Source organism: Conger conger, chromosome 5 (genome assembly GCF_963514075.1).
Source record: "Conger conger chromosome 5, fConCon1.1, whole genome shotgun sequence".
Taxonomy (NCBI): domain Eukaryota; kingdom Metazoa; phylum Chordata; class Actinopteri; order Anguilliformes; family Congridae; genus Conger; species Conger conger.
In genome coordinates, this window is record NC_083764.1 from 67,222,994 (window position 1) to 67,247,157 (window position 24,164).

Consider the following 24,164-nt stretch of genomic DNA (forward strand, 5'->3'; position numbering starts at 1 on the left):
ATAATATACCTTTTATAATATTTAATGTTTGGCATTCACAATAAGATCAGCTTTTATCTTCTTTACTTCTGGCATACATTAAATAATTCAAGGTATAAAAAAGATTGCACTAGCAATTGAAGTACGATATATTAAATACTCATGTAAGAAACCCCCCAAATACACCAAAAGGCGGAAGTATCAAAGAGGTGAAGGAAACGCGTGTAGTCTGACCAATGCTACTGGAACAGGGTTAATTTAATTTTGTTCTCGCTTATCTGACTCCAAAAGATAAGTTCAACTGCTCCTCTGTTCTAGCAGTTCAACAAAAGGAACTGCAAATGTCCGCCAATAGTTTGGCTCTATAAGATCACTATCTATTTGTATAGACGCGGATGTGCCTGTGGCCTGTATAGCCTACAGTGATACACTTAGTATGTATCTTGTGATGGCACTGGTGTATAGGCGAGTGACTATGGGGTGCAGGTATCCTAGGTTGCCTATGTCTGTGAGGACTAAGTGTGCAGTGGTGCGAGTCAAGAGGATGCAGGTTCAAATTAATACCATTTATTCAACAATGTGCAATGCAGAAATAGAATGAAAATGTTTTACAAGACTTACAAGTTGTAATATGAATGGCTATACGCAAATAGTGCACAGGAGATCAAATTAGCGAGTCTCCTCGAACCACTCCACATTCCCCTCTATATACCCAGGGTTTACAGAAAAACAACAAGCAGGATGTTGTGTATCACAGCGGGATGTGGACTCACAGGTAACTTGCATTACCTGTGGTTTATTCCTATTCAGCAACCAATGTACTACACCACCAAAGACACCAAACTATTTCCCACATCATTAGCTATCTAAAGACGCCAAACACTGTAGGTGGAAAACCCATGATTTATACAACCCAGCCCATGGTGAGGGGGGGGGGCAGTGTACACACACACACAGTACACACACATGAATTAACAACATGCAAATATCTTACTAATAATTTACTTTTCATTAATTCATGTATTTGTAAGTTGCATGAATATTCATACATGAGCAAACCATGGGACAACCAGATCATTAGTTAATGGTTAACAAAAACATTAACCGTTTTTCTTCCATTATGAATTGGCATTAACTAGTGAATTAATGATGTACTAATACATTAACTACATGAGTTAATGGCAATTCCTGTAACCTTGTTGAAAAGTGTGACCAACACTTCACATGCAGTAGACCTTCCAGGCCAGTGGGGGCGCTGTAGGGAAGTAAGTTGACGCAGACGAACCCTGATCTCCCGCCGCAGGGTGAGGATCTGTCTCCTCTTCGAGCAGCACTGCTCCTCTAAAGCATCCTTCTCTGCAGCAAGCGTCTTTTCCCCATGATCCTCGGCTTCCAGAGGCAGGGGTGCTGGGCTCTCACCCTGAGGGCGGGGGAGAGGGGAGCCACAGCTGACCCCATGAACACAGGGAGGAGTGAAAACTTTGTTACCTGTGGGAAATGTCAGGAGCTTTAATAAATGTTGACAAGAGCGTAAGGGCAGGACAGCGGTGTGTGTCCAGACGGAACAGAATGAGGAGAACAGGCCTTATCCTGTACCTGTTGCTTAGTTTGCCGAAAAGCTCAACAGAATCCCCCAGCGTTTCTGCCTCCGCTACATGTCTGGGCAACTAAGTGGCCACTGTGTGTGAAAATACACGTAGAATGTACCGGTTCTTCTGGCGACCCTGGGCGTTTGGGTCCTGTGGGTGAGCAGGGAGTTCTCCAACACCTTCACCTCCACCTGCTTCTCGCTGGATTTGTGAGTCCACAAATTAAAGCATTGTTCTGGTGAGCTTGTGGGTTGACAGGTGTGTTGTTCTGGTGAGCTCGTGGGCTGACAGGTGTGTTGTTCTGGTGAGCTCTTGGGCTGACAGGTGTGTTGTTCTGGTGAGCTCTTGGGCTGACAGGTGTGTTGTTCTGGTGAGCTCGTGGGCTTACAGGTGTGTTGTTGTTCTGGTGAGCTTGTGGGCTGACAGGTGTGTTGTTCTGGTGAGCTCGTGGGCTGACAGGTGTGTTGGTCTGGGGAGCTCTTGGGCTGACAGGTGCATTGTTGGTCTGGTGAGCTCTTGGGCTGACAGGTGTGTTGTTGTTCTGGGGAGCTTGTGCCGTCCACACAGCGCCCTGGCAACGGGAGGCAGGCCTGGTTACCGTGCTTCCCATGGTTACGGACTCCAGCCCGGACCTCTCCACAGCGCATGCGGACAGGCTGGGGCCCCGGGGCAGTGTGGTGTAATGGGCAGGGAACTGGGCCTGTAGCCCAAAGGTTGCCAGTTCGATTCCAAGGTAGCACACCTCAACAAGGCGCTTGAACAAGCTGCTTATGTAACCTGAATTGCTTCAGTAAAATGCATAATGTAGCAGTTGATGAGTCTCCGCCATCATCAACTGCTGCCAGTTATTATCAACTGCTGCCAGTTATTATCAACTGCTGCCACCGTCTGAGTGTGAGAGGCCATCCAAGCTCCCCGTGTCGCAACCCTAAGAGTGTCTGCCAAACGCTGAACCCACGGCCGGTTTCTCCCGAGGTCACGCCCGGTTTCTCCCGAAGTCACGGGTTTCTCACCTGCTTCATCGCCCTCAGCTTCTTCAGCTCTGTGACAGAAGCCCCATCTCCTCCACCTGGAAGCTCAGATCTTTGCATGTATCCACTGCCCTTTTCACTGCCCTCCTGCCACTGCACAGCTCCATCTGAACCCAGAGAAAATGCTTTAAACCGCCTACAGAGAGCAGTGAATGATGCTGTGTATGTTACTCTAGAGTGGTATACGTTGTCTGGTACCTCCATGTTTTTTCGCTGTTTCCTCTGCATGCAAGCTGCTTCCTTTTTCTCCCGCAGGGCGTTGACCAGCTGATACTCCTCCTCCTGCATAGTCTTCCTCAGTGTTGACTCTTCCTCTTGCGTAGGCTTCCTCTGTGCTGACCCCTCCTCCTCTCTCAGGGCACACAGCTTCTTTGCCAGTGCGGCTATCTGGACTTCCTCTTTCACACACACAGGAGTCATCTCCCTCAGAGCCCACAGAGGGCGCTCTCTCTCTCTCTCTCTCTCTCTCTCTCTCTCTCTCTCTCTCTCTCTCTCTCTCTCCCACTCTCGTTCTCTGCCTCTCTCTCACTCCCTCTCTCTCAGATAAACACCAAACAGCCAATCATCCACCACAACCACACTACCCAAACACCAAAAAGCCAATAATTCACCCAAACAGAGATTAATATAACTCAGATAAAGGGAACATATAAGTATACAGTCATTACAGAGTTTTGCATAGAGCTCCGCTTTAAACTGCCATGCTGATTTGACCACACATCACGTGGATGCTCTCGCTCTGCTTGCAGATATTACCCTTCTTTATTTTTAAGATGAATAAAATCAAATGAACTTTGGGGTTTAAACACAGCTGACACAGTCGTTCGTGAAGTCAACCATACGAAAATTATACACGTAGAAGCGTCGCTATAAAACGGAGCGTTAGCTAAATATGATGGCTAGCCTAGCACGCAAATAACGGCGAAACATATCACCTCCTTTGTCAGGTCCGCGGGATTGTCAGCACGGGCAGCGACGCCCACCTCCGATAAAATCTTCCGCGGCATTTTCTGTCATGTCATGGTCTCAGGTAAAGAGGGACAGCTGAGTTGGTACGGAACATTCATTTTCACACCATTATCTTTGTTGTACGTCGCTCTGGATAAGAGCGTCTGCTAAATACCACGTAATGTAATGTAATGTAATGTATAAATTAAACAATAATTGAACCATGAATGTAATGTATAGCATTGTTAAATTGTTATGTGTGCGTGTTACAAGCAATAAAGTTAGTAATTCATTCATAAATATTGTTCATTGTTAATAACAATTAATTTTGACCTTTGATCAGCCACTTAATTCCTTTATTTAGTCATTCAGCACTGCTATAAAACATGATGAATAGATCCCCAACTGTCTTAACAATACAGAGAACGAGCCCAAAAGTGAACACATTTAACTTCAGCTGCAGTCATTAGTTGATTTTCGACCTATGTGTGTTTGTGTGCACTTGTGTGCGTATATGCTCGTGCTTGTGTGTATGAATTCATGTGTATTACATTAAAATTATGCAATTGCAATAATGTGACTAATAACATGACAATTTTCACCTCTTTTAAGCCAGTTAATTTATTTGGGTTTAGGCGAGTGAACTTGGTTGGCAGGAGATAGTTAGAGTAAGGCCCATTCCTTTGTTTTTGCAATACACTGAATACATTTGTGGTTGAGATAAAAAAAGATACACGAGACAAGAGCTCAGAATTTCAGCGTTTATTTCGTGGTATTTACACCTAGATGTGTTAAACTGCTTAGAACATAACACCTTTTATTTTAGTTTCCAAAAAAGAAACACATTGGCCTATTAGGAAGAATGTGGGTAGGCCCCACACTCCAGAACAGTAGGTGGCGTTGTATGCACCGTACAGTTTTTTGAGATCAATATAAAAAATAAAATAAAAAAACAAAGAAGAAGAAGAAAAAGAAGAAGAAGAAGAAGAAAAGTGCTTTTGGGGTATTTGTAGGCGTTCGAAATTGGTGTTGAAAAACTGGTCAATTTAAACAGCGTTGCATATGAGTTGTTGCATAACCATATAAGTTAGTTGGACTTTAAGCTAACTCGCTGCTTACCGAAATTTAGACGTTCGTAGTTGTGAAATGTGTGCCTGTCCACATACAGCTAGACATCTATACACGAGTGTTAAAAGTTGGCTAACGTTAGCTAGCTAGAGAGTAAATGGGTAGTGTTGGCTTGATACCCAGTTAACTTTATATTTTCAGTGTTAGCTACTACATTTCGTTAGCTCGCCAGTTGGCCAGAGGGCCCACTGTATTTTTGACGGCCGATTTGACAACGGCAAGATAGACACATACAAAATAGCTCTGCAGAATTGCTTGGCTGCTGCATTTTATTGACGCGTTTTTGTTTTGCGAACTAAAAAGTTTAAAACGTTTGTCTCGCGAAATCTAATCTCAAATTAGATTTTTAGCTCGTATTGAACTGGTGTTATTGCCTAAGGTTATTTCATTGGGTGATGGATCACGTAACTTATGTATGTTGCAAGTTTAATGTAAATAGCCTATGTGTATATGGGGTGTAAAACCCTGTTTCTACATGTTGTGGGAAACAAAACAGAAATACATGCATACATTTAACTGACACACCTGAATGTTTTGTGGTTTTTATTCGCACGCAGGAAGCCCGGAAGATCCTGCCTGTAAACCCCAATGAAATATGGAAGAATGTACACACGTCCTGCTGCCCTGGAAAGGCCGATCGTGGCCCGCCAAGGTACAGCTGACTATGAACTCTAGACTCGCTCATCTCCATTCCTGCTCTGGGTGCAGCATGGGTGCGATTTTTTGTGCTTTCAACGAGTTGTTCTCATTATGCTCTGTATGTACAGCGATATGGCTGTGTAACATACAGAATATTTGGCAGTGAACTGAGCATCACTGAGTTATTGTTGTTGTTTTTTTTGTTTTTTTTCTACTAAAGGTTTTGCCCAAGCCCAATTTCCGAAGAAGAAAGGAAATGGAGGTGGAAATATTGGGCGAGGAGGAGCGGTAGGCACTGATGCCCGGCTGTGTGTGCGTGTGTGCCTTTCAGGTGGGCGGGACCCCGCTGTAGGTAATGTGTGCTTTCTGTTTTCGTGCAGAGTGCGGATCGCTGAGAAAGAAACGCTGCCGATGACTCTCGACAGGGTCAAGTCCCTCTGTCCCCAACCATGTGAGTCTTTCTCTCTGTCTCTCATCCTCCCTTTCTCTCTGTCTCTCATCCTCCCTTTCTCTGTTTCTCTCGCCCTCCCTGTCTCTCTCACCTCCATCACCGCCTCTCTCTCTCTCTCTCTCTATCACACTGCACTATTGAATGCAGGTTTCTCCCACACGAGTGAGAGTGGTGTTGAAAGGCTGTTTAGATGTAGGTGCCATGATGTTGCTGTCTGTGGTTCATCCTCTGAAGCTCAGACTGTGGCTCAGCCCGTGGAGGAGTTGAGGTACCGCAAGGCTCTGCGTTTGGCCCTGAATGTTTTCTCTGCTGATGGCCCCCGGTCCTCTCCCCCTGGGGGGTCCCCGCGGAGGTCCTGTCGGCGTAGCCCCGCCTCAGTGCCGACCCCCCCCCCGGTGCTGCGACCGCGCTCGCCGAAGGTGGCGGCTCAGACTGTGCTGCAGGCGCGCAGTACCCCCGGGGGCCAGCAGGGTGCAGCAGTGAGCGGCAGCTCGGGGGAGCCAGAGACGGGGAGGAGCAGAGCAAGAGACCAGGAGGGACACGCCCCTCCGAATCCCACGCTGGTGAAGAGGGGGCAGGGCTCGCACGGAGCCAGGAAGCAGAGGAAGAGGAGGGAGGGCAAGAGCGAGAGGGTGGGGGAGAGACGCAGTGAGCGAGGGGGGCGGGGCACTGCGGCGGCCACGCCCACATACGCAGCCACGCCCAAATTGCGGCGGACCAATCCCATCAGAGGGAGGAGGAGCCAGGAGACCTCTCCACCTGATCCTCCATACAGGCTCCCCTGCCTCCCCTCCCCCACACCCTGTGGCCCAGACCAGGGGTCCGGTCCCACTCCCCCGCCCCGGAAACGCCTGCTCAGCTCCCTGCTCAGCTCCACCCCTGACCCCGCACACGCCAGCGAGTCTCCTGAGGTACTGACACACACAGACTCGCAGATACTGACATAAATACTGACATAGACTCACAGATACTGACATAAATACTGACACACACAGGCTCACAGATACTGACACATACAAACTAACTGATACTGACAGAGAGACAGAAATACTGACACACAGACTCGTCTACAGAGGCACGGCTTTGTGATTGGTTGTTCTGTGCCTGAGCTGTTCGGTGATAGGCTGGCTGTGATGTTGCATCCGTAGCCTTCTCGCTGCAGGAGGCGGAGTTAGTGACGAAGCGACGCCTCCGGCAGCGCAGGAACCAATCAGGAGGGGGTGTGGTCACAAGGGGGTGTGGCCAGCCGGCTGCGAGGAGGAACGGCGGGTTCTCAGACACGCCCCCAGCCGCTAAGCGCTGGAAGGGGGTCTGCGAGGAGGCGGAGCACATCGCTGATTGCTTCGCCCAGTCCAATGGCTCCCTCTCCCGGCCTTCTGCACGCCACAGAGCCCGGTTCCAACCAGCGGAGGAGCCCGAGGGGCCAGGTAAACACAGAGACAAAATGGCTCCTGTTCATGAGGGTATAGGAACACATAGAGCCAAAATGGCTCCTGTTCATGAGGGCATAGGAACACACAGAGACAAAATGGCTCCTGTTCATGAGGGCATAGGAACACATAGAGCCAAAATGGCTCCTGTTCATGAGGGCATACGAACACATAGAGCCAAAATGGCTTCCATTGTCCCCGTTGTTTGCCTGCAGAATTGAATTGCTGATATGAGAAATAATCGTGGATCAGCATTTGGACTGTGGTTCCTTGGGCAACATTTTATTTCCAGGGACACCAAGGTCAGGAGTAAGTTTCCTTTTCTTTATGGCCTGTAGCGCTCGCTACAAGCAGCCAGGTGTGTGACTGATGCCCCCTACCGTGCTTCAGTCTACTTGAGAGTGCAAAGCGCACTGCAGTTTGATTGAATCAGGGCTGTGGTGTTACTGTGCTGTCGTGGGATTGTGTTTGTTCTTCCTGAAGCTCATCTCCTGGTCCTGCTGAGAGGTGGGCTCCAGTATAAGTCCTTCATACCCATTTTAAATGTGAAGTCACTGGTACAATTGCACAATTTTCAAAATACGAAGTCAGTATTAAAGTAAATTTAGTGGCAATCTGTGTTTTTTTTTTTTTTTTCCTTCATATAATGTGTCCACTTGTGCAAAGTTATTGTGTTATTAGGACAATACAGCGATACTTTGAGGGTGAATCAGGGATAGGTTACGTCTCTCTCTCTCTCTCTCTCTCTCTCTGCCTATCTCTCTCTCTCTCTCTCTCTCTCTCTCTCTCTCTCTCTCCCTCTCTCTCTCTCTCTCTCTCTCTCTCTCTCTCTCTCTCTCTCTCGTCAGTGGCTGACACAACAGGAACTTAGTCCATATTTGTTCAATACAATCGTCCATATGCCAGAGTCTTTCCACCCAGGTGACACCTCCCTGTCCTCTGACCTGTCCATCGAGCTCAGCGTCCTGGAAGACTCCGCCCTGTTTGACTCCTCCCTGCTGGAGGAAGATGAGGGTGAGGAAGAGCAGCTGCCCAGCTTCTTGCTGCAGACGGAGAAGAGTGAGTCAGTGCCCGAATCGGAGGGAGTGAATCAGTGTGTCAGAGAGTGATTCACTGTCAAAGAGTGAGCGATTCAGTAGTGTGAGAGGGAGTGAATCAGTGTGTCAGAGAGTGATTCACTGTCAAAGAGTGAGCGATTCACTAGTGTGAGTGAGTGAATCGATGGGATTGAGTGGTCACAGTGAAGGAGTGATTCATCTTGTGGAAGTCAGTGATTCACCTTGTGGAAGTGAGTGATTCAGTGTGAATGAATCTGAGTGAGTAAGGTGGCTTGATGCAAGGGAGGGAGTAATTCTCTGTAAAAGAGTGAGTCAATGGGATTGAGTGATTCACCTTGTGGGAGTGAGTGATTCAGTGTGAGAGAGAGTGATTCATTGTGACTGAGTGTGCAGGAGTGTGAGACTCTGCTGTAATCGGACTCTTTCTCCATGGTATCCATGGTAATATGGGTTGTTGTTGGTGTGCTCAGAGTCCCAGTGCATCACTGAGGGGATCTGTGTGTGGTGCAAGATCAGGAGCTACCCCTACCTGCCAGCCATGGTAAGTGTGAACACTCTCCGCTGCGTGTGTTAGTGTTTCTGTGAGTTCACACCGAGGGGCTGGCTTTCAAGCTACTAGTTTCACCAATTGATATGAAGGGCGACATGCCTCAGGCAGTAAGAGCAGTCGTCTCATTGGCTCAGGCCGTAAGAGCAGTCGTCTCATTGGCTCAGGCAGTAAGAGCAGTTGTCTGGCAGTCGGAGGGTTGCCTGTCGGATCCCCTGCCCGGGCTGTGTCGAAGTGTCCCTGAGCAAGACACCTAACCCCCAAATGCTCCTGACGAGCTGGTCGGTGCCTTGCATGGCAGGCAATCGCCGTCAGTGTGTGAGTGTGTGTATGAATGGGTGAATGAGAAGCATCAATTGTACAGCGCTTTGGATAAAGGCGCTATATAAATGCCAACCATTTACCATTTACCATGAAGTCACCCCCTAGCAATATTTCCACTCTAATAGCCTATTTTCCCATTGGATTCCATTCATATTTCATGTGAAATGCTCAGACTAGTGCGCCCAACCGCTTATCACTGGTTCATCTGCCATGGAACGTAATGTACCTCTCTCTCTCTCTCCCTCTCTTTCTCTCTCTCTTTCTCTCTCTCTCTCTCTCTCTCTCTCTCCCTCTCCCCCCCTCTCCCTCTCTTTCTCTCTCTCTCTCTCTCTCTCTCTCTCTCTCTCTCTCTCTCCTCCTCCTTAGGTGAAAAGTGTCAGTCTGAAACACAGGAGGGCCAGCGTGGTGTTCATCGACAACCGGTTGGAGGATCCGAAGCGGAGTCGGAAGGGGTGAGGATCAGTTGTAGCGTAACAGGGTTGTCTCAGTTGTAGTGTAACAGGGTTGTCTCAGTTGTAGCGTAACAGGGTTGTCTCAGTTGTAGCGTAACAGGGTTGTCTCAGTTGTAGCGTAACAGGGTTGTCTCAGTTGTAGCGTAACAGGGTTGTCTCAGTTGTAGCGTAACAGGGTTGTTGTGTTTCTCTCTCAGCATTTGTGTGTCCCTGCGCACATTGAAACCCTTCGACTGTGAGGAGAGAGATGAGCTGTTGGTGAGTGATTATTGATGTCGTTATTTCATTTAAGTGGTCTGTTTTATGAGCAATGTTTCCGCCTGCATAGAGAAGCTGGTCATTTCTTCTCCTCACAGTCCAGTGTTAGGACTGTACAGTGTACAACTGCCGTAGTGTAATGAATATAATGCAGGACTGGAGCCCTGCTAGGCTCAGAACCCACCCTCAGTGACTACAGTCGTTACTGTAGCCGGGATTCTGTTCAAACACGCTTCATTAGTTGTGTTAAAATCAAGCCTTCATCTTGAGTTTTTTTTTTTTACCATGCTTGATGACTGTTTTCCTTCTCTCAGGACAAAGCAAGAGAGAAGCATAACACCGCTATTGGCTGGTGCATGAACCTGATAAATGACTACAAAATCAGGATAGGTAAGAACCCGCACCACTACAATTTGCATTTATATAGCGCCTTTATCCAAAGCGCTAACGCAATGAGATGACTGCTCTTACCGCCTGAGCCAATGTCGCCCCCACACAGCTACAGAAGGCCCATCGCTGTATTGTGCAGGACCCTGTCTGTATATAGCCGCTGTGACCTTTAACCCCTTTCCACACTGAAAGAAATGAGGAGGGCATTTTTTTTGTTGCTATTCTTGCTGCAAAGAAGTGTAATTTTATAAAATGTTTGACCTTTTGCACTTCTGTGAAATTCTTATCAATTAGCTGTTGAAAAGGTTAGAAAAAATGTATTTTTGTATTTTTCCTTTTTAAATATTTTGATTTAAGTTGAATTACGTGATGTAAGGTTGTGATGGATTTCTGTCTCCAGGCAGTGGGTCGTTCTCGGGGTCCTTCATGGAGTATTTTGCGGATGACATCAGTGAGTTTCCGTCATGCAGGACACTGTAGTCTGAATCCCTCACTCATTGTTCATAAACTCAAGGAACATACGAGTCTGAGAGAGAGGGTCAATGTGTGAGTCAGTGTGTGATTCAGTGTGTCAGTGTGTGAGTCTGTGAGTCAGTGTGTCAGTGTGTGAGAGAGGGTCAGTGTGCGAGTCAGTGTGAGAGAGGGTCAGTGTGTGAGTCAGTGTGTGAGTCAGTGTGAGTCAGTGTGAGAGAGGGTCAGTGTGTGATTCAGTGTGAGAGTCAGTGTGAGTCAGTGTGAGAGAGGGTCAGTGTGTGAGTCAGTGTGTGAGTCAGTGTGAGAGAGGGTCAGTGTGTGATTCAGTGTGAGAGTCAGTGTGAGTCAGTGTGAGAGAGGGTCAGTGTGTGATTCAGTGTGAGAGTCAGTGTGAGTCAGTGTGAGAGAGGGTCAGTGTGTGAGTTAGTGTGTGAGTCAGTGTGTGAGTGTGTGAGTCAGTGTGAGAGAGCGTCAGTGTGTGAGTCAGTGTGAGAGAGGGTCAGTGTGAGGGTGTCAGCAGTACTGGTAGCATGGTGTTTTTATTGGCTGATCTCGAGAGGGGTTTTATTGGCTGATCTCGAGGGTTTTTTTAATTGGCTGATCTCAAGGGTTTTTTTTAATTGGCTGATCTCAAGGTTTTTTTTTTAATTGGCTGATCTTGAGGGGGATTTTATTGGCTGATCTCGAGGGGGGGGTTTTATTGGCTGATCTCGAGGGGGGTTTTTAATTGGCTGCCACTGTGGCCCAGGTTGCCCGGTCCGCAGGATGTGTGTGCTGGGAGGTGGTGAAGTGGCCTTCCCCACGGAGCTGGAGGAGGAAGAGGAGGGGAAGGAGGAAGATGAGGGCGGGGCCAGTGCTCCTGAAGACGTGCAGCAACGCTGGAAGGTGCTACCCGACCGCGAGAGAGCCGCCCGCAACCGAGCCAATCAGAGGCTGGTGCACTTCATCCTGCAGCAGCGCTGCCTGGAGGACCGCCTGAGGGTGAGGTTACACCTGCACAGCTCTGAGCTCACCTGTACAGCTCTGAGCTCACCTTAATGTGTGTGTATGTGTGTTCATTGTGTGTGTGTGTGTGTGTGTGTGTGTGTGTGTGTGTTCATTGTGTGTGTTATGTGTATGTGTGTGTGTGTGTTTAATGTGTATGTGTGTATATGTGTGTGTTTAATGTGTGTATGTGTGTTTAATGTGTATGTGTGTATGTATGTGTTTAATGTGTATGTGTGTATGTTTAATGTGTGTGTTTATGTTTGTGTGTTTAATGTGTATGTGTGTGTGTGTGTGTGTGTTTAATGTGTGTGTGTGTGTTTATGTTTGTGTGTTTAATGTGTGTGTATGTGTGTATGTGTGTGTTTAATGTGTGTGTGTGTGTGTTTATGTTTGTGTGTTTAATGTGTGTGTGTATGTGTGTATGTGTGTGTTTAATGTGTATGTGTGTGTGTTTATGTTTGTGTGTTTAATGTGTGTGTGTGTGTGTGTGTGTTTAATGTGTGTGTGTGTTTAATGTGTGTGTGTGTGTGTTTAATGTGTGTAATGTGCTGCCCCCTGCAGGCGGTGCTGTGTGGGTGCAGCTCGTCGAGGTGGCTGAGCTGTTTCCTGGCCCGACGGAGGGTGGTGAGTGGGCTGTACCTGGAGGACTTTGACCAGGTGGACCAGGTGCACCAGCACCTCATACAGCTGTACCGCAGCGCCCCCCAGCTGCTGCCTGACCTGCTGCAGGTCGACGAGATCCGGCTCTTCACCGACGTGCTCCTGCCCGAGGTGTGTCCAATCAGCACTGAGCGAGGCCTGCTCTCAGCCAACCGGCGCTGAGCGAGGCCTGCTCTCAGCCAATTGGGACTAAGCTTGCCTGTGTCTGTGCGAGTGCTGAATAAAGCAGGTTTGTCATGATTAGTCGAATCTGGAATCACTCGATGACAAAAACTGATCAGAATTATTATTTTTATTTTTTATTTTTTGCCTCAAAGCTTCATTCAGTCACGGCAGCACAGGCGGAGTTCAGCCCCAGTAAAAAGGCAAAGAATTCGTAAAGTCTGCGATCATTTCACACACACTTTCACAAGTTATACTTACACCGCTTCGGTAAAGCTGAGCTTTTTCCCCACAAAAGCACAACGTCAGTGTTGCAACGTCTATGCGAAAGAGAAAGCATACATTCACAGAGGCAACAGATATCGAGAGGTGAGTTTATCCCCCTAGCATCAGCTAACTAGCTACCGAAGTTGGGTCAGTGTAACATGAAAGCAACACTGTTCAAAAGATTCACGCTTTGACAACTTACCGGTGATGTGACAAGATATCAAAACAATCCATGTTTCTCTGGTATATCGCAGATATAATCTCAGATAAAGTTAACTCGAAACTGAACGTAGCTATCGTGTTTTTGGTTTTTTTGTTATACAACGGAGACTGGGCGACTCAACTTCGCTGAATTGACCGACAGTAATACGAGGGTTGAGTTTGAAAGTCATGGTAACGTTTTGCTTGATTTTGGCCGTTTTGTCTCCAGAGCAGTTGTACCTGCGGAAACACGCAAAGAAGCCTACCGTGGGTGTAATATGACCGAAAACTCAAACTCTACTACCTCTGGGGATTTACACGCTAATCCGGCGTGAATGCCGCGATTCTGTTAGGTTGCATGTTGTTTTTACGTTTTGCTTCATAAAATTCGATCCTTACAGCTAGTTGTATAACGTTACTCTACTACTGTAACCTAAACTCACTGTCTTCCGAACACCAAGTTAACTCACCATGTTCCGAACTGTGCAAGTTTAATGACGAATAACTGGACGCTTTATGAAATTGATATGCGATCAATTTCAGCGTACAGTGGCAATAATCCACGGATTTATATTAAGTGATTGAAGTAAATGAGATTTTTGAATGGGAAAATATTTATGACACAGGGGCGTGGCTTTGGTCCAGTTTACATCAAGCAAAGTGTTTTAGTGTCTGAAATCGTCAATAAGCAACCATATCTATAAACCACATTGCTTTATAGTTATGGTTAGGAAAGGAAAAAAAGTACCGTTGAACGGACGTTAAACCCACTTGCCCGTCTTCTGTTCGGAGCACAGTGAGGTTACGGTAGCTATTGGAATATAGCCGTCATTTTACTGCCAATACAAAACCTACAGTTATTCTCAAACGGTGTTTGTCGTGGTGCGATTCACGATTCATCTCATGGCAACAAAAAAGAAGCGGTAGCTGTATGCAGAGCTACTTGAATGTGCATTGACCTTGTCAAATAAACTAATACATAAAATTCTCTCTTTCTTCCTTCCCCCTCTCTTTCTCTCTGTCTCTCCCTTTCTCTCTCTAGGCTCTGATCTCTGCCATCGCAGCGGTTGAGAACGTGTCTCTGAAGCAGGCAGAAAGTAAATACTTAAAGGGTTCTCGCAAAAGTAAAAGGTATGTGCGTGTGCGTGTGCGTGTGTGTGTGTGTGTAGTTTTAGCAGCAGCATTGTGTGTGTAAAATTTATGTGTGTAGTTTTAGCAGCAGCATTGTGTGTGTGTGTGTGTATGTATGTATGTATGTGTAGTTTTAGCAGCAGCATTGTGTGTGTGATTGTGTGTATATAAGTGTGTTTGTGTGTTTCAGGGAGAGACAGGAGTTTGACCTGATGATTGAGCAGCAGTTGAAGGCAGAAGCAAAACCACAACCCCACAGAGCCCAGGAGGAGCTCACTTGAACACACACACACACACACTCGCACACACACACACACACTCGCGCACACACACTCACACACACACTCGCACACTCACACACATACACACACTCGCACACACACACACACACTCGCGCACACACACACACACACACACACACGCATACACACACGCACGCATACACACACTCACACACACGCATACACACACGCATACACACACACACACACACACTCGCGCACACACACACACACACACACACACACACACGCATACACACTCACACACACGCATACACACACACACACACACACACACACACGCATACACACACACACACACACACACACGCACGCATACACACACTCACACACACGCATACACACACTCACACACTCACACACGCATACACACACTCACACACACACATACACGCATATACACACGCATACACACAGACACACACTCACCCTCATACACACACACACTCACACACGTATACACACTCACACACACACACACACACACACACACACACACACACACACACACACACACACTCTAGGTATGCCATTGCGTTGGGTCTTTTGTGTGCTGTCAAAAAAAGATGGTCAACTTTCACTTTGTTTCCTCTGCAGCGAGCCGCAGTGAGCAGTGCCTTTCCTGTGTGTAACTGGTGCATCTGTACTGTAACCAGACGTGTTCAAGATGGCAAACGTTAAAGTTCACCAATGTTCACCAACATATTGCAATTTCCAATTTCTTTCTGTTTACCACAAACTTTAGTGAACTTTAGCTAACGGTGTGAAAAGGTAGTGCAGCAAAATGGCTGCTGATGGGGGAAAGGACGAGAGAATGAAATTAGACAATTATTTAGCTGTTATAATCCATGCTAATCAATGTCTTATGTGTTCTTCCCTTTAAAAATGAATCGCAGGAAAGCAATGAATCAGCGTGCTGGCTTTATTAGACCTATAGTCGTGAGCATTTGTATTAAAAATGCTTTGCTGGAGAACTAAATGGCATGTTCATTTAAAATCGTTCAACACTAACTGCTGCAAACGTGATCCGGCACAAACATCCGGGTCTTGAACAGCTGTCCCCATAACTTTTTTATGTCATGCAAAAATTAGTACTATATTGTTGTAATTGAAAAAAGTTTATTTTTAAATAAAAAGTGTTTTTCACATTTTAACTCTAATGTATTTGCCCTTAATTTTACACACAGTGATGCACTTCAGCCAAGGTTGTGCATGTTGGCCAGGGGAGTCTGGCCTCCTAGTGGCTAAGGTACATGACTAGGACAGCCTGTAGCCTAGTGGCTAAGGTACATGACTGGGACAGCCTGTAGCCTAGTGGTTAAGGTACATGACTGGGACAGCCTGTAGCCTAGTGGCTAAGGTACATGACTGGGACTGCCTGTAGTCTAGTGACTAAGGTACATGACTGGGACTGCCTGTAGTCTAGTGACTAAGGTACATGACTGGGGCAGCCTGTAGCCTAGTGGCTAAGGTACATGACTGGGGCTGCCTGTAGCCTAGTGGCTAAGGTACATGACTGGGACAGCCTGTAGCCTAGTGGCTAAGGTACATGACTGGGGCAGCCTGTAGCCTAGTGGCTAAGGTACATGACTGGGGCAGCCTGTAGCCTAGTGGCTAAGATACATGACTGGGACAGCCTGTAGCCTAGTGGCTAAGGTACATGACTGGGACAGCCTGTAGCCTAGTGGCTAAGGTACATGACTGGGGAAGCCTGTTGCCTAGTGGCTAAGGTACATGACTGGGACCTGGAAGGTTGGTGGTTCCAGCCCCAGTGCAGCCAAAATAAGATCTGCACAGCTGTTGGGCCCTTGAGTAAGGCCCTTAACTCCACATTGCTCCAGAGGGGATTGTCCGCTGTTAAGTCTAATGAACAGTCAGTTGCTTCGGATAAAAGTGTCAGATAAATAACTAATTATTCTGATTATTTTATTTTAAGCCCGTGTTCTGTGTTCCCCAGAGTCTCCCGGTGATGTGATAGTATTTTGTAGCTGCGTCCATGTGGAGTAAAATCCCCTTCAATTCATTCTCAGGTTTATTTTTTTTGGAGGGAGGTTATATTCTTCCCCACCAGATGGCAGCGTTGTGGTTTTCACGGGAGGCGTGAAAGTGAAGTGACAGTGAAGCTGGTGAATAAGGGTGTGCTCTCTGGGTGCGTATCCTCTCTTGTGGTGGGCCAGGTGGACAGGAAGCATCACCTTCCACAATAAGAGGCCATGTTTTCAGGTATTTTCACAAATTTAGATTCATTGCATTATTATTATTATTACGTTATGAATTTTGACACTTTAAAGAAAGCCTCACCGATGTCTGTGGTCACAGTGTTAATGAAATGGCGTTTAATTATCACCCACACTGCGTGCTGCCAGGACGTAGGATTCCTTTCAAGCGCCTTGTCTTGCGTTGTGAGACATGAAGTGTGGCCGCGCTAGTGTAGCAATTACTGCGTGTGAGAATCTGGGGGGTGATGTGTCTCTCTGGCTCCCCCAAACCTGCATTCCCGTGGTCCAGACTTCCTGTTTGAGCCTCTGCAGTGCTCTGTAGTTGGCAGGGCGGAGCCTGGTTGGAATGTGGGTGGGGTCTCTGAGACCGAGTGGGCGGAGCCCGGTCGGAATGTGGGTGGGGTCTCTGAGACCAAGTGGGCGGAGCCTGGTCAGAATGTGGGTGGAGTGCAGTGTCACATCACGGTCAGGAAGGTCATTATGGGATGTCTGAAATGAACAGATTTTTTGATGTTCTTGCATACTCAGCAGTTAAGCTCATGAGAACGTGTGCAAACTGACACAGTTTGCCTGGATCTCTGAGCTGCTTCCGTCTCCAGGTGCCTGCTGGGTGGGAGGCCTGCACCTCTCCCCAACCCCCCTTCATACAGGAGGATCATGAGAGCAACCGCTCACATATTAATACATCATTTAACAGATTTTACATTTAGAATATATCTCCATCCCTCTCTCTCTTTCTCACTCCCTCGCTTTCTCTCCCTCTGTCCCTCTCCCTTTCTCTGTATGATGCCGTGAGCCTGTCTTTCTGTGGATACTGTGTGTTCAGCATTATAACACTTAAAAAGTTTGGGGAAAGTCCGTTTTTTAAAGAGGGGCTCAAAATTGCTAAACTCACCTGAAACCCCCCCCCAAAAAAAGACGTATGCAGAAGGCTTCTGGGTAATCTGTCAAAGAGTTGGCGGCTAACGAGCCCGGTAAGGAGCGCACTGAGATAAGAAAAGGAGGATAATGAATCGGTCTCCCATCCTGCTGGGGTGTCCGTGGCAGTGGGAAGTCAGAATTTATCACTTCATCTTGTATTTCCCCTCTTCCTCCGGTTCCCTCTGCTGCAGTGGACCCCACCCTGTTCCTGGAGATCTACCATCCTGCAGGATTTCACTCCAACCCTAACAAAGCCACACCTCATCCAACAGCTAGAGCAGGGCTGCCCGACCCTGTTCCTGGAGATCTACCGTCCTGTAGGTTAATGTGAAAACCTACAGGGCAGTATCCAAACAATGATCCAAGGCATACCTCGAAATCAACCATGAAGTACCTCCAGGAAAGACGGATTAAGGTTTTGGAATGGCCACCACAGTCCCCAGACTTGAATATTATTGAAAATCTGTGGAGGGATCTCAAACATGCAGTACATGCAAGGAGGCCAAATAATATTTCTGAGCTAGAGGTGTTCTGCTAGGAAGAATTTGGAAAAATTCCAAAAGAACTGAAAGGCTCTTAGCTGGCTACAGGAAGCCTTTACAAGCTGTTATAGTTGCCCGGGGAGGAGCTACTGACTGACAGGGTGCCCAAGGCAAAGGGCCTTTTTTATTTTGGTTGCTTTGTAATTTAAAGAGATGTGTCGTGTTTAACGCTGTACTATTTAGAGGTCCGGTTCGCTTTCTGTTCACTTGGATATTAATTGTAAAAGGCTTTGACCCGGGGTGCCCGACTGCAGGGATGTGGGATGAGATGTGTTCTGTGTGCGTCACGCTGAGCGGTTGTCCGAGTGCTGTTAGACAAAAACAATAAACAAACGGCACCTCTGTTCCTTCAGGGTCAGCGCTGTCTCCACGGAAACGGACAGCACAAGAGGTGTCGCTGAGGTGCTCGGCTCAAAGACAGGAAGTGAGGTCACGGCCCCTTCTCTCCGCACCAGTCGGCCACTCCGCTGCTGTCCTCTTCGGTCGTCCTCACAGCTCAAGGTGAAACCGCAAAGTATACAAGCCTCTGCCGCTCTGCCCCACAGAGACATTCTCCACAGGTGAGGAACTTTCTGCCCTGCCGAGAAACATTCTCTGCAGGAGAGCAACTTTCTGCCCTGCCGAGAAACATTCTCCGCAGGAGAGCAACTTTCTGCCCTGCTGAGAAACATTCTCTGCAGGAGAGCAACTTTCTGCCCTGCTGAGAAACATTTTCCACAGGAAAGCAACTTTCTCCCTGGCAGAGAGACATTTTCCACAGGATAGCAGCTTTCTCCACAGCAGAGGAATATTTTCTAAAGGAGAGCAACATTCTCCCTGGCAGAGAAACATTCTCCACAGGAGAGCAACATTCTACCCAGCAGAGAGACATTCTCCACAGGAAAGTAACATTGTCACAACAGTTTTATTGAAAGAGGCTGAAAGTGGAGTGATGCTCTGCCCTCAGAGAGAAGTGGGCAGATGTTTGTGACAAGGGCCTGGGCATCGGGGCCTGGGCATCGGGGCCTGGGCATCGGGGCGTGGGCATCGGGGCGTGGGCATCGGGGCGTGAGCATCGGGGCCTGGGCATCGGGGCCTGGGCATCGGGGCGTGGGCATCGGGGCGTGGGGATCGGGGCGTGGGCATCGGGGCGTGGGCATAGGGGCGTGGGCATAGGGGCGTGGGCATCGGGGCGTGGGCATCGGGGCGTGGGGATCGGGGCGTGGGGATCGGGGCGTGGGCATCGGGGCCTGGGCATCGGGGCCTGGGCATCGGGGCGTGGGCATCGGGGCGTGAGGATCGGGGCGTAGGGATCGGGGCGTGGGCATCGGGGCGTGGGCATCGGGGCCTGGGCATCGGGGCCTGGGCATCGGGGCGTGGGCATTGGGGCGTGGGGATCGGGGCGTGGGCATCGGGGCGTGGGCATAGGGGCGTGGGCATAGGGGCGTGGGCATCGGGGCGTGGGCATCGGGGCGTGGGGATCGCGGCGTGGGCATCGGGGCCTGGGCATCGGGGCGTGGGCATCGGGGCGTGGGCATCGGGGCCTGGGCATCGGGGCGTGGGCATCGGGGCGTGAGGATCGGGGCGTAGGGATCGGGGCGTGGGCATCGGGGCGTGGGCATCGGGGCGTGGGGATCGGGGCGTAGGGATCGGGGCGTGGGCATAGGGGAACGCACTGGAGCAGCTTTCAGCCTGAATGTGTGACTGAGGCTGAAGAGCAGAGACAGTGTTCTGTTATATACCGCCCAGAGGTCAGAGCCACATCGCCATGGTGATTATTCATTTGAAAGAAGGGCTTTCACACAGGGCTCATTAAGTCCTGCGATAAAAACTCACTCATAAAACAACAGAAATAATGCAGCCTGTGATTGAGGAAGTCCTCTGTAACCTCTACTGTCCCCACACTACACTGTCTACTGCCCCCACACTACACTGCCTACTGTCCCCACACTACACTGCCTACTGCCCCCGCACTACACTGTCTACTGCCCCCACACTACACTGTCTACTGTCCCCACACTACACTGTCTACTGTCCCCACACTACACTGTCTACTGCCCCCACACTACACTGCCTACTGTCCCCACACTACACTGCCTACTGCCCCCGCACTACACTGTCTACTGTCCCCACACTACACTGCCTACTGCCCCCACACTACACTGTCTACTGCCCCCACACTACACTGCCTACTGTCCTCCCACTACACTGTCTACTGCCACCACACTACACTGTCTACTGCCCCCACACTACACTGTCTACTGCCCCCACACTACACTGCCTACTGCCCCCACACTACACTGCCTACTGCCCCCACACTACACTGTCTACTGCCCCCACACTACACTGTCTACTGCCCCCACACTACACTGCCTACTGTCCCCACACTACACTGCCTACTGTCACCACACTACACTGTCTACTGCCCCCACACTACACTGTCTACTGCCCCCACACTACACTGTCTACTGTCCCCACACTACACTGCCTACTGTCCCCACACTACACTGCCTACTGTCCCCACACTACACTGCCTACTGTCCCCACACGGTCCCTCACCTCTTTCTTTAGCGGCTGATTTAAACGAGGTTCTTTGCTTTCATTATCAGGCATTACCTTCACTTCCCCTCTCCACTGGGTCTATTGGCATAACTGCACAATCATGGCATTAATATTGTCGTCATAACAACAGAAGCATTCAATGTGAACGAGCACAATGGAGCCATTTTCACACACACACACACACACACACACACACACACGGTCACACACACACAGTGACACACACACACACACACACACAGTCACATACACACAGACACAGACACACACACGGTCACACACACACAGTGACACACACACACACACACACACACACAGTCACATACACACAGACACACACACACACATACACAGTCACATACACACGGTCACACACACACACGCAGTCACACACACACGGTCACACACACACAGTCATATAGTCACACACACAGTCACACACACACGGACACACACAGTAACACACGCACACTCATACATACACACAGTCACATATATACAGTTGCAATCAAAATTATTCAACCCCCATTGCACATTAGGTTTATTGGCAAAATATACAATTTCTTATTGTATATATACAAAAAATATATACAATTTATATACAATAATTTTGAGGCTGCAGTAGTGATTAAAAGTATCATTTTGTGTTGAATGTGGATAAAAACCCTTGTAATATTTTGTAATGTTATGTTTCATTGAACTACTTAAAGAGTTCTTGTGTAATTTGTTTATTGCAAACAGCTGAGAAATTGTATATTTTGCCAATAAACCTAATGTGCAATGGGGGTTGATTTTGATTGCAACTGTACAGTCACACACACACACACACACACACACACACACACACACACACAGTCACACACACACAGAGAACAGTTCTGTTCTCATATAATTATTTTACTTATAATTTTTCCAGCACTAAGAGAACATGAAGGGGCATGAAGCAGCAGGTTTTAGCCTGTATTGTTCAGTCTCTAATATTGTTGAGTCTGTGTAAAGGTAAGCAGACCTGGACTGCTTTTGTTATGACAAAATATGAAATTTTGGGGGTGAAAGAATATTTTTTATGAACTCCCAGATAGATGCTATTGTCCAATGTGTCTCTCCAGTGAGATTTCATGAGTCATCTTTAATCTGTTGTGTTTCGAGGTGTTTTGTTTATAAGTGTGCTGTAGCACAAATTAACCTTCCTTCATGAGTGTTTCCAGTATCAGGAAAAGGAGGTAAATATAAAAGGGAGGCTGTTTCCAAGGCAATATCAGTGCTTGTTTTGTAAACACTGACAGTCGATAAACAGTCTTAAAGAAGGTTTGAATATTCAGCTGTGGAATGATGTTTTCTCCAGCCAGGGGTAGCCTACTGTTAGCTGAGACGTCCCTCTTATCAAAATGGCACAAACGGGGCTGTGACCATTGGTTAATATTCAACATGTCTTCACTTCATTTGATTCAGGTACCCCTCAATCACCATACAGGGGACAGTCTGTAGCGTAGTTACGGTACGTGACTGGGACCCGGACGGTTGGTGGATCAAGCCCCCGGTGTCGTCCAGTAAGATCCGCACAGCTTCTATCAGGTACCCCTCAATCACCATCAGTCTCTATCAGGTACCCCTCAATCACCATCAGTCTCTATCAGGTACCCCTCAATCACCACCAATCTGTATCAGGTACCCCTCAATCACCACCAATCTGTATCAGGGACCCCTCAATCACCACCAATCTGTATCAGGGACCCCTCAATCACCATCAGTCTGTATCAGGTACCCCTCAATCACCACCAATCTGTATCAGGGACCCCTCAATCACCATCAGTCTGTATCAGGTACCCCTCAATCACCATCAGTCTGTATCAGGTACCCCTCAATCACCATCAGTCTCTATCAGGTACCTCTCAATCACCATCAGTCTCTATCAGGTACCCCTCAATCACCATCAGTCTCTATCAGGTACCCCTCAATCACCATCAGTCTCTATCAGGTACCCCTCAATCACCATCAGTCTCTATCAGGTACCCCTCAATCACCACCAATCTGTATCAGGTACCTCTCAATCACCATCAGTCTCTATCAGGTACCTCTCAATCACCATCAGTCTCTATCAGGTACCCCTCAATCACCACCAATCTGTATCAGGGACCCCTCAATCACCATCAGTCTCTATCAGGTACCCCTCAATCACCACCAATCTGTATCAGGGACCCCTCAATCACCATCAGTCTCTATCAGGTACCCCTCAATCACCACCAATCTGTATCAGGTACCCCTCAATCACAATCAGTCTCTATCAGGTACCCCTCAATCACCATCAGTCTCTATCAGGTACCCCTCAATCACCATCAGTCTCTATCAGGTACCTCTCAATCACCACCAATCTGTATCAGGGACCCCTCAATCACCATCAGTCTGTATCAGGTACCCCTCAATCACCATCAATCTGTATCAGGTACCCCTCAATCACCATCAGTCTCTATCAGGTACCTCTCAATCACCATCAATCTGTATCAGGTACCCCTCAATCACCATCAGTCTCTATCAGGTACCCCTCAATCACCATCAGTCTGTATCAGGTACCCCTCAATCACCATCAATCTGTATCAGGTACCCCTCAATCACCATCAGTCTCTATCAGGTACCTCTCAATCACCATCAATCTGTATCAGGTACCCCTCAATCACCATCAGTCTCTATCAGGTACCCCTCAATCACCACCAATCTGTATCAGGGACCCCTCAATCACAATCAGCAATCCCACCAAAACACCCATTACATTACATTACATTACATCACATTACATTACATTATTGGCATTTGGCAGACACTCTTATCCAGAGCGACGTACAGTTGATTAGACTAAGCAGGAGACAATTCTCCCCTGCAGCAATGCAGGGTTAAGGGCCTTGCTCAAGGGCCCAACGGTTGTGCAGATCTTATTGTGGCTACACCGGGATTAGAACCACCGACCTTTTTATGTAACCACTACCCAGATCGGGATCAAAAAAAGTGTCAATAAAAACAGCTTATTAAATATCATGAACCCCCTGGCCATATGCTTCATATTTCATATGCATTAGGAAACAAATGAAATTAAGGAGCGTATCCCTCCCAGTAGCCCTGTAAACTAGACCCCTGTCTTTGATTGATTGTGCCTGCCCTCATTAAAAGAAGACCTCTCTCTCACACTCCTCATTAGCATTGTTTATGTTGGGCGTTGAGGGCTCTCAGCCCTGCATTCATACTCAATGCACAGTATCTTAACATTTTTTTTTTTTTTATCTCCTAATTAACTTCTGAAGATCTGCAGCAATATTCTGACAGCAGGAATGTATCAGAGCAGCTTCAGTGTTCTGTGTACGCGTAGCGTGTAACTGTGCACCTGTAGACTCAGACCAGGTGTGTCTGTGCACCTGTAGACTCCGACCAGGTGTGTCTGTGCACCTGTAGACTCCGACCAGGTGTGTCTGTGCACCTGTAGACTCCGACCAGGTGTGTCTGCACCTGTAGACTCAGACCAGGTGTGTCTGTGCACCTGTAGA

The 24,164-nt window shown here is 47.9% G+C and overlaps 2 protein-coding genes across 6 annotated transcripts; one reads left to right on the forward strand and one right to left on the reverse strand.

Moving 5' to 3' along the window:
- Positions 1–3,615: 3,615 nt before the first annotated feature.
- Positions 3,616–15,562, forward strand: si:dkey-127k13.1 (PWWP domain-containing DNA repair factor 3B). 5 transcript variants are annotated; one of them, XM_061243920.1, is made up of 16 exons: positions 3,616–3,651; positions 5,233–5,327; positions 5,535–5,602; positions 5,695–5,765; positions 5,913–6,676; positions 6,928–7,192; positions 8,117–8,254; positions 8,724–8,794; positions 9,491–9,576; positions 9,774–9,834; positions 10,149–10,224; positions 10,625–10,675; positions 11,447–11,679; positions 12,247–12,456; positions 14,018–14,106; positions 14,297–15,562. In XM_061243920.1, the coding sequence occupies exons 2-16, from the start codon at positions 5,271–5,273 to the stop codon at positions 14,385–14,387; spliced, it is 2,331 nt and encodes a 776-aa protein (XP_061099904.1). In that variant the 5' UTR covers positions 3,616–3,651; positions 5,233–5,270; the 3' UTR covers positions 14,388–15,562. The 5 variants fall into 5 exon arrangements, with proteins under 5 accessions (XP_061099904.1, XP_061099901.1, XP_061099905.1 ...); XM_061243917.1 differs by lacking the exon at positions 3,616–3,651 and adding an exon at positions 4,505–4,550; XM_061243921.1 differs by lacking the exon at positions 3,616–3,651 and adding an exon at positions 4,505–4,550 and having other exon boundaries at positions 6,000–6,676.
- A 2,812-nt stretch (positions 15,563–18,374) lies between these two features.
- On the reverse strand, positions 18,375–19,733 carry LOC133129011 (uncharacterized). The gene is made up of 2 exons (XM_061242815.1): positions 19,062–19,733; positions 18,375–18,398 (listed from the first exon to the last, which is right to left on the reverse strand). Exons 1-2 carry the CDS (start codon positions 19,731–19,733, stop codon positions 18,375–18,377), a joined length of 696 nt encoding a protein of 231 aa, XP_061098799.1.
- Positions 19,734–24,164: the final 4,431 nt, after the last annotated feature.